Genomic DNA, 10,944 nt, shown 5'->3' with positions numbered 1-10,944 from the left:
GTAGTGAAAGCTAAATGATGTTGATGAAAGGCCAGTGTGCTAACCCTGGACACTAAGTGCTGGGAACAAAGAGCGGAGATGCCCTGCATGCCAAGGGCTGTTTGCTGTCAGGTACGTATTAGGCAGAAACTCATTCCATGCACCTCCCTGACGAAGTGAGACTTTACCTGCAACACTGTACCCCTGAGAACAGGGAGCTCAGTTATTTGTGAACTCTCCACTATTCCTTGTACATAGTAGGCATTCAAACATATGTTGATTAAAATCCAATTTTTAAAAGTCATTCCAATGTACAAAAATGTACATCTACTTTGTAGTTAGAAAAAAACACCCGAAAGAAAAAAATATGTACAAAAATGTACATCTACTTTGTAGTTAGAAAAAAACACCCGAAAGAAAAAAATATGTACAAAAATGTACATCTACTTTGTAGTTAGAAAAAAACACCCGAAAGAAAAAAATATGTGAAAGACAAAGTATTTGTGAAGCTCAATATCTCCTAACTGAAAAACTTCAGAACAGTGTTGTGAACCTTGGAGAGGAAATGCAATAGTAAGTAAGGATGAATAAATTTATAAAATAAAAATACAGATTGCCTAAACTCCAAATGTGCTGACATGGAAATGTCTTTCCTATCTCAATTTTCCTATGCATACATAGAGCACCATGTATATACACCAAATAGAAAATGTTGGTTCAGACTAACACAAAATCATGGTTCTATTGTTTTATGAAAAACCAATGACTTGATCATGTTCTCAATTGATTTTCTTAGTTTCTTTTTTCTTACCCTCATTATATCTACATTTTAAGCAATAATTATTAGAACAAAAACTTTTAAAATTTTTATAAACATATATTCCCCCATTTAACCATTAAACTTTTTTTATTGTTATTCTTTATACTTTTAGTGATTTACCTTAAAGTTTAAATGTATCAAGAGGCTCTGCTATTTAAAATAAAACTCTGGAAATGATTGTTAAATAGAAAAGTCTTTCTTGATCATCACCTTAATTTATCTGTTATGTAGATTTAGTGTTCTTATTTTATATTTTCTTATAAACTCATCTATCTGGAAAAAAATGTGAACAAATACATTTTATTAAACTATTCAAACAGAATTCTATTTTGAATTTCAAAGTATTGGAATATACCTAGTGACAGCTTTGGTATAGGGCAAAGGTTAATTAGTTAGTGTACAGGGGAAGAAAACTTTGACTGAACATTATATATAATAATAAAAAGCAGAAATAATAAAAAGAGCATAAACAGAATAGTAAGGTGTGATTAACAGTGGGAAGTGAAAACATTTTCAAAATTAAGCAACATAAAAATGAATAAGGCATAATGTGGAAATCCTAAGATAAGCATGAATCACAAAACAGGAAGGATAGAAAAAATGATTTTTAATGTAGCTACAACTATCTCTCAATAAAATACAATACTTTAGGAAAGAAAATATTGTATCTCTTAAGACAACCCAATTATCACTTAAAATTAATGGTTCAGATATACCCAAGCAAGCTTTGTTCTTAACAGAATTTCCTTAAATAGGTTTCTCCTATTAGCAAGGGAATATGCTCATTTATGATCATGAGTCCTTTGGGCCATCCAAACTCTATATATTAACAGGCACCCTGATTATCAGATCAATCTTCATGTGAATTTACTGGGTATGAGCAGTTCTTCAGTGAATAATGACTTAATAGATAAGATCATAAGGGTTAATGTACCCAGGACAGTGGCAAATTACATAGAAGGCTCTCAAATACATGTACTTTTCTCTTTTAACTTTATAATAAAAATAAACCCACAGCCCAAAAGAACTGTAAAAGACAAGAATGATTTCTAAAGATAGCTCAACATAAATATTTTATAACTTATTGTGAAGACATTTTGCACACCACCACCATAAATACTGAACATGGCTGTATGAAAATAACAATTTTAGGATAAAAACATTTCCTAAATATCATCACAATCTACCTGCTTTCTTCTTAACCTCAGTATAATAGCTAAGACCCTAGCAGACATGAAAATTTGGTGTCTGTTTACAAATGTAGTCTAATACATCAGAATACTGACCAGCATCTCCACATACTTCATACGTACTGCCAAGACATGGATAGGCCAACAATAGTGAAAGAAATATACACATTTCTAGTTACAGGTACTAACTGGAGATATTACAGTAAAGATGTAACGCCACCAATATAGATCTCTACACACCTGAAAACATTGACAACAACAAAAAATTTAAGATATTTGACATCAGGTAGACAACATGCAGGCTTTAGGGTTGATTTACTGCTTTCACGTGCTGTACAGTCTTATCATTGTGTCCAGCCTTGGAATTTCAGAGCCAGGGAGGATACAGTTCAAAACACTTGCTTTGTCCCTTTTATTGTGTTAGCCCTCTGGTGTTTTCCTGCAGTCTTCTAGAATGATCCTCCAGATGCTTATTCAACAGCACTGGGTCAAATCTCTTCTATACAGGACCTCACTCTTCTCATGTCTCCTCGGCTCGCAGACAGCCGGTCAAAGTCTTGGAGGTGGAAACGAGTTGCCAGCTGATTTACCATTTTCCTCAAGGTAAGAAATGCTGAAACAACTTGGAAAGTAAGGAATATAGTGAAGATGATATGTACTGCTTTCTCCAAGGGCAGATTTGTTAGGCCCTCATTGAAGAGCAAGAAAAGAATTAAAGGCAACTGCAACAGAAGGCTCAGAAGCCAGAAGCCAGCCAACTCAGGAACCTGCAATGATACACACGACAAACATCAGACCAGTGAAGTACCATCTTCTGCTTGTGCTGAAGCAAGTGATACTACTGTGAACCTACATTTTGAGCTCTGTAATTCAAAATAAGTATAGTGTGGTCCTTATCCTCAGGGAACTTACAGTCTAGACTGAAAGAGGAAACTACCTTATGTGACAGTCCTACATTACTACACTTAAGTGAATAATGAAACGTACGTACCACTTAGAGTAATAGACTAAATGCTCTAACAGAGTAAACAGGGTAGGTAAAAGAAATAATTCAAGGAGGTAGGCTTTTAAAGTTAGATAGAATGAGGAAGCGGAGAAGGCAATGGCACCCCACTCCAGTTCTCTTGCCTGGAAAACTCCACGGACAGAGGAGCCTGGAAGGCTGAAGTCCATGGGGTCACTGAGGGTCGGACATGACTGAGCGACTTCACTTTCATGCATTGGAGAAGGAAATGGCAACCCACTCTAGTGTTCTTGCCTGGAGAATCCCAGGGACAGGGGAGCCTGGTGGGCTGCCACCTATGGGGCTGCACAGAGCTGGACACGACTGAAGTGACTTAGCAGCAGTAGCAGCAGCAGAATGAGGAAAAGGCAAGAACTTAAATAAGCAAAAATGTGGAAAGAATATGACTGGGAAACAACACATCAGCCTGGAATGGATGTCTGTGTTAGGAAAAAGCACAAAATACAGTGGGATAGGCTGGGTGGGGCTTAATTATGAAGGGCCTGGAAGAACACTGAAATCTTTAGGCATTATCACTCAGTTCTGGTAACTGTAAATGCTTAGGCAGCATGATGACTCAGAAAACATCTGCCTTGCATAGGAGATGGGTTTGTCATTTTCCCCAATTTTCTTATTCAGAATCCAAATCATCATGTTTAATGACCAAGTATGTTCAAGACTACTGGGAAGAGGGAAAATGATCATTAATTAAGAGTTTACTATGTTCAGGTGCTTTATATAAATTGTTTAACATAATCCTAACAAATCTGTGAAGTGAATATTCCCCCGATTTTATATGTGAAGGAACCAAGGTTCAAGAGAGTAAACAAACAGACCACAGTGACAGCCGTGGTGAAGCTGGAGCTAGGCCTTACCTACAGGCCTTTGCTCCTTCCACATCTCACTGCCTTTCCTTGTTGGCAAAGTCTTAACTGCATTTATGTATAGCACTGAGAGAAAGGAAAGAAGAGCCTACCTTCTCCTGCAGGTTCCCCATGTAGCCCAGATACAACCTGATAGCTTCAATTAAAGTTATTAGAATGATAATGGTGACCACAATGAACTTGTAGTAATCAGGCAAGATGGAATACTGAAAAAACAAAAACAAATAAAAATCTCACATATAGTAAGACTGACCTGAGATTTTGAAAAATATGAAGAACTTTGAGTGTTACTGACGAGGTAACAATGCCAGGGAGAAGTAGTAAAGCACGTATTTACCTTCATCTGAAGCATCATAATGCTGCTCACCCACCAAAGTGGGAAAAAGTAAGTGTTAAAATAAAGCGACATCTGCAGTGCCAAACTGGAAACCATTTCATTATCTACAGAAGAAAACAGAAAGCAAACTCTTACTCCTGCTCTATGCCCTGTACATCCTTTAGTTCCTTAGAATTAATAGCTATAGTTTCAGCTCAACAAAACTCAAAATTGTAAGCCTATTTACAATCACTGACCCCTGGAGAAGGAAACGGCAACACACTCCAGCATTCTTGCCTGGAAAGTCCCATGGACAGAGAGGCCTGGTGGACTACGGCCCATGGGGGTCACAAAAGAGTCGGACACAGTAACAATAATCATTGACAGTGAAAGAAAATAGCCATAATACTACTAATATTTTGTTCCAATATTTGCTACTTGGGGGCATGTTTCATATTTTTCTATTACCACCTTCGGTTACTGTCTGATGACGTTTTTGCATACTACTGGTATAAATGTAGAACATCAATATGAATACTATTGAATAGATAGCAATAATAATCTTTACCTCCTTTGTTAAGAGTTCTATGTAAGTGGTGCTTGTGCTCAGTTGTGTCTGACTCTTTCCGACCTCATGGACTGTAGCCCACCAGGCTCTGTCAATGGGATTTCCCAGACAAGAATACTGGAGTGGGTTGCCATTTCCTTCTCCAGGGGATCATCCCAATCCAGGGATCGAACCTGAGTTTCCTGCATTGGCAGGTGGATTCTTTTACCACTGAGCCACCTGTAAAGAGCCTATGAAATAAACATATAAAATACATAACAAGACTGCAGCCATGAAATTAAAAGATGCTTGCTCCTTGGAAGAAAAGCTATGACTAACCTAGACAGCATATTAAAAAGAAGAGATGTTACTTTGCCAACAAGGCTCCATCTAGTCAAAGCTATAGTTTTTCCAGTAGTCATATATAGATGTGAAAGTTGGACCATAAAGAAAGCTGAGTGCCGAAGAACTGATGCCTTTGAACTGTGGTGTTGGAGAAGACCCTTGAGAGTTCCTTGGACAGTAAGGAGATCAGACCAGTCCATCCTAAAGGAAATTAGTCCTGAATATTCATTGGAAGGACTAATGCTGAAGCTGAAACACCAATACTTTGGCCACCTGATGCAAAGAACTGACTCATTGGAAAAGACCCTGTTGCTGGGAAAGATTAAAGGCAGGAGGAGAAGGGGATGACAGAGGATGAGATGGTTGGATGGCATCACCAACTGGATGGACCTAATTTGAGCAAGCTCTGGAAGTTGGCGATGGACAGGGAATCCTGGCATGCTGTAGTCCATGGGGTTGCAAAGAGTCAGACACAACTGAGCGACCGAACTGAACTGAATCTCTCAGGTATAAACTAATCATGCAAAACCAACCCCTCCCCCATCTCTTTCAGCATACCCTAATACCACCTGTTCATTCACACCCAATTCAAAGCCACTTTTTCCATACGTCCTTTCTTGATCACATTCCCCACTCCAGCAGAAATCTCCTTCCCCTCTAGGTACTTATCACGCTAACCTGTGTGTAAGAAGTGTTAGCAAAGAACCACATTCCCTTCACTTGAGACATAGTCTAATCATGACTTTTGGAGTCCAGATAAACCCAGAGCTCCCCAAACTCCCTCAGAACTCTGGATGCCAGACTTAGGATAAATTATTTAACCTCTTTGAGCCTTAATTTCTTTATCTGTAAAATGGTAACATTAAAATTACCTCACAGATTGCTTGAGAATTAAAGGTAATATAAATTACTTCACCCGAGCACTATGCCTGGCACTGAGTAGGCACTCGACAAATATCAGTCCCTTTCCTTCTCTTTTATTTATACAGAGGCTGACTGTAAGCACAGATCACATTCTACCCAAATTTAAGACCCTCACAGAACCTAGCATGTTGCTTTACAAATGGTAAATACCAAATATGAATAAGCAGAAAGAGTGAATTAATGAAAACATATTCTTACAAGGACATTGCCAGTGTAGCCCTTTGTGACACATGAATTTCATTTCTCTAAGGCTGAACTGCCTCCTGAGAAATCTGTATTCAGGTCAAGAAGCAACAGTTACAACTGGGCATGGAATAACACACAGGCTCCAAATCGGGAAAGGAGTATGTCAAAGCTGTGTATTGTCACTCTGCTTATTTAACTTCTATGCAGAGTACATCATGTGAAATGCCGGGCTGGATGAAGCACAAGCTGGACTCAAGATTGCTGGGAGAAATATCAATAATCTCAGATATGCAGATGATACCACGCTAAAGGCAGAAAGAGAATAAGAATTAAAGAGCCTCTTGATGAAAGTGAAAGAGGAGAGTGAAAATTTATCTTTAAGCTCAACATTCAGAATACTAAGATCATGGTATCCAGTCCCATCACTCCATGGCAAATAGATGGGGAAACAATGGAAACGGTGACAGACGATTTTTTTGGGCTCCAAAATCACTGCTGATGGTGACTGCAGCTATGAAATTAAAAGATGCTTGCTCCTTTGAAGAAAAGCTATGACCAACCTAGATAGCATATTAAAAAGCAGAGACATTGCTTTGCCAACAAAGTTCCATCTAGTCAAAGCTATGGTTTTTCCAATAGTCATGTATGGATGTGACAGCTGGACTATAAGGAAAGCTGAACGCCAAAGAATTGATGCTTTTGAACTGTGGTGTTGGAGAAGACTCTTGAGAGTCCCGTGGACTACAAGGAGATCCAACCTGTCAATCCTAAAGGAAATCAATCCTGAATATTCATTGGAAGGACTGATGCTGAAGCTGAAACTCCAATACTTTGGCCACTTGATGCGAAGAGCTGACTCACTGGAAAAGACCCTGACGCTGGGAAAGATTGAAGGCGTGAGGAGAAGCGGATGACAGAGGATGAGATAGTTGGATGGCATCACCTACTTGATGGACATGAGTTTAAGTAGGCTCCAGGAGTTGGTGATGGACAGGGAAGCCTGCTATACTGTAGCCCATGTGGTCACAAAAAGTTGGACACAAATGAGCAACTGAACTGAACTGAACAGAAGGCTGATTACATAGTACCTTTTGCTTTCATGTAAGAGAGAAAAGTTCTAAATTAAGAATTTGATTTTTAAAACTGACCCCTACAAATGCATCCTAAATATGACTAAATTATAACAATTTAAGAGTAGATAAGTATTTTGAAATCTACTGCTTGAAATGAAAGAATATACAAAGGCTCTGAGATAAATTTCTTAAAAACAGATTATTTTTCTCCATAGCTGAGTATATCTATCATTTAACAATTTTAAAATATAAAATTATTATGGTCTCTCACAGCAAGGGTTTTCCTTTAGTTCCAAGAAAATCCCTGATTATGATGATATACTTTTGCTTGCACCTATTTATTAAATTACCACTGATAAAGGAATGCATTCTTAAAATCTGAAGGTAACTCACTCCCCTAGGATTTTTTCACAACAACAGTAAAACTCTTGGTCAGCTGTGAACATGGTCAGAATATACCCTTGTAATTACAGTACAAACAATCAAATGTACTTCAGATCCACAAAGAAAAGGTGGATAAATAATAAATTGAAATTTTAATACCTTCAGAGCAAGCACTGTAGTAAAATTTTGCAAATAAGCTTTTATGTTAAGAATTCTGTACACAAGCATCTAAAGAGTTATGCTATGTCTATATTTCAGCAGATCAAACTTATAATCATTCAGCTGAAAATCAAGTTAATATGTAAATGAACCTTGAAAGCTCAAGACATGAAGTTATTAAATTTTGCAAAAGTACAAGCTGAGTTCTGTAAATGGAATTCAAATTAAAACACTATGTAATATAAATCAGGAGTAGGCAAACTAGCAGCCAACTTTTTGTACAGCAAGTGAGCTAAAAACGGCTTTTTTAGATTTTTAAATGGTTGGGGGAAATATCAGTAGTATTTTGTGACACTGAAAATCATGCAATTTCAACTTTAGTGTCCATAAATAAAGTTTTATTGGAACTCTGCCATGTCTATTCCATTACCATTATCTATAACTGCCACAGAGACCTATGGCCTGCACGGTATTAAGTATTTACTATCCGGCCCTTTACAGAAACTCCTGATACTTTACATCATCAGATTTTAGTGCTAGAAACCAGAAACGTAATAACCTAATTTTTCACATTATGTTTTTCTCTGTACATCCTAAATCATGACCAGCCCTCAACTGGGAGGACAGGCAAGTGATTAGGGTGAAAAATTGAAACGGTGGGAAATGACTTTTCTCTGCTCCCTTTGAAAAATCCCTGAACCATGCAAGAGGAAAAGATTTCTATTTCCCAGCACAGTTCAGTGATAAAAGCTGCCTGGGTGTGGTTGACAGTATGTTGTCTATCATCATGATTTAAGAGGGTTAAACTGTTTTGCAGAAAACTGCGTTGTCACTTGTCATATCAAATGTGGCATCGTGGTATTGTGTTACTTGATTTAGGTCAAGAGTTATAAATATATAGGGGAGGAGAAGGAGAAAGTGGGGAGAGGGCGAGTTTTGTTAAAGGCGATGCTAGTGAGGCAGCTGCCATTCCGGACTGGAGAACGTTTAAAGTAACTCATTAAAAAAAACCTATGTCTTCTGCCAGAAAATGGACTTGTGGCAAGTACCTGTTCTGCTAGGAAAGAAGAAAAGGAAAAGATATTTTACCGGGACGCGGCGGGGAGGGGGAAGTGGAAGGGGAGATTGCTCTTTTCACTCCATTCAGGGCAGAAAAGCCAGGGCGGAGGCCGCAGAGGAAAAGCAAAGAAATCGGCCTTCTCGGCCTTCTCGGACGAAAGGCACCGGAGGCGGCTTGCGAGGGTGGCTTTAAATTTTTTATATTTTGAGGAATGCCAGCGCCACCTCAGCCGCCCCTTTTGCAACTGGCCGGTTAGGCCGCAGCATGATCAGCCCGGGACCAGCTGGGTATCAGAGTTCGGGTATCTGGTCCCAGTCCCAGCCAGCGGCCCGGCCCCTCCTCCAGGGCGTTTCCCGCACTGCGGAGAACCAGCTGAAGACCAAACCACCATCTTAGGTCCGGGCAAAATCTGGCCGTTCCAAACCCCGCGCCAGGTCCTCCGCACGCCAGACACCCTGCGCTGGGCCTCGGCCACTCACCCGGACCCTCGTTATACTCCGGCCCGGTCCGGTTGGAGTCGCTGAACACGGTCCGGCTGAAATTTCCCAGCCGCTGGCGGACTGGATCCGGCAGCTCCATGCCCGGACCTCGGTACCACTCACTGCTAGGTCTTCGCAGTACTCAGCTGTTCCCACGGCAACCGAGCGGTGGGAGGTGCTGTGGGCTCTGGCGCACGCGCGGATGCACTTCGGAGCCGAGGCGCGGGGACCCCTCGAACTGAGAGGAGAGGGACTCATACCTGTGGGGCGCATCAGATGGGTGCAACTCGCAGATTCCTTAGTCTTAAGTTCCACCCTTTTAACAATAAGCAACAATAATAATAAGCAACCTGGGGTTGGATTTGATATAGGAGCTCTAACGACTTGTCAATGCAACCTTTTTGGAAGGAAATACAGAATGAATGCAGAACTTAGAGAATATTCATGACCCACTAGCTTATCTGTATCTGTATATACACGTACTCTTTTCTAGGAATATCTGTTGTTATGTACTAGGGATATTTTATATATACACATGCCATGCTAAGTCGCTTCAGTCGTGTCCGACTCCGTGCGACCCCAGAGGGCAGCCCACCAGGCTCCCCCATCCCTGGGATTCTCCAAGCAAGAACACTGGAGTGGGTTGCCATTTCCTTCTCCAATGTAGGAAAGTGAAAAGTGAAAGTGAAGTCGCTCAGTCGTGCCCGACCCTCAGCGACCCCATGGACTGCAGCCTTCCAGGCTCCTCCGTCCATGGGATTTTCCAGGCAAGAGTACTGGAGGGGGGTGCCATTGCCTTCTCCGACACATGCCACATATATATATACACACACACATATATACACACACACACACACACACACACACACATATATATATATGCACTTATGCAATATATATATATATATGCACTTATATATTCACACATACTGTCTTCTCAGTTCAGTTCACTCGCTCAGTTGTGTCTGACTCTTTGCCACCCCACGAATCGCAGCACGCCAGGCCTCCCTGTCCATCACCATCTCCCGGAGTTCACTCAAACTTGCGTCCATCAAGTCAGTGATGCCATCCAGCCATCTCATCCTCTGTCGTCCCCTTCTCCTCCTGCCCCCAATCCCTACCAGCATCAAAGTCTTTTCCAATGAGTCAACTCTTCGCATGAGGTGGCCAAAGTACTGGAGTTTCAGCTTTAGCATCATTCCTTCCAAAGAACACCCAGGGCTGATCTCCTTCAGAATGGACTGCTTGGATCTCCTTGCAGTCCAAGGAACTCTCAAGAGTCTTCTCCAACACCACAGTTCAAACGCATCAATTCTTCGGCACTCAGCTTTCTTCACAATCCAACTCTCACATCCATACATGACCACTGGAAAAACCATAGCCTTGATTAAACGGACCTTTGTTGGCAAAGTAATGTCTCTGCTTTTCAATATGCTATCTAGGTCTTCTAGGAATATATTATATATTAGGAATATTTTATATATACACACCATGAAAGTGAAAGTCGCTCAGTCATGTCCGACTCTCTGTGACCCCACACAGTCCATGGAATTCTCTAGGCCAGAATACTGGAGTGGGTAGCCTTTCCCTTTTTT

The 10,944-nt window shown here is 40.4% G+C and overlaps 1 protein-coding gene across 1 annotated transcript; it reads right to left on the bottom strand.

Annotated features, from left to right (window-relative positions):
* Window positions 1-1,083: 1,083 nt before the first annotated feature.
* On the bottom strand, window positions 1,084-9,476 carry TMEM17 (transmembrane protein 17). The gene is made up of 4 exons (XM_027966712.3): window positions 9,350-9,476; window positions 4,214-4,317; window positions 3,969-4,082; window positions 1,084-2,756 (listed from the first exon to the last, which is right to left on the bottom strand). Exons 1-4 carry the CDS (start codon window positions 9,447-9,449, stop codon window positions 2,478-2,480), a joined length of 597 nt encoding a protein of 198 aa, XP_027822513.1. The 5' UTR covers window positions 9,450-9,476; the 3' UTR covers window positions 1,084-2,477.
* Between the last annotated feature and the right edge of the window lie 1,468 nt (window positions 9,477-10,944).

The sequence above is a fragment of the Ovis aries genome, chromosome 3, assembly GCF_016772045.2.
Source record: "Ovis aries strain OAR_USU_Benz2616 breed Rambouillet chromosome 3, ARS-UI_Ramb_v3.0, whole genome shotgun sequence".
NCBI classification, from domain to species: Eukaryota; Metazoa; Chordata; class Mammalia; order Artiodactyla; family Bovidae; genus Ovis; species Ovis aries.
Note: the sequence above shows the minus strand (reverse complement) of the source record. Positions and strands in the feature narration are given on the sequence as shown.

Coding starts and splice junctions, on each gene's coding strand:
- TMEM17 (XM_027966712.3), bottom strand. CDS start 9,449: ATGGAGCTGCCGGATCCAGTCCGCCAGCGGCTGGGAAATTTCAGCCGG. Junction 4,318..9,349: donor GGAGTATAACGAGGGTCCGG/GTGAGTGGCCGA, acceptor TTTCTTCTGTAG/ATAATGAAATGGTTTCCAGT. Junction 2,757..3,968: donor TGGGGAACCTGCAGGAGAAG/GTAGGCTCTTCT, acceptor GTATCATTGCAG/GTTCCTGAGTTGGCTGGCTT.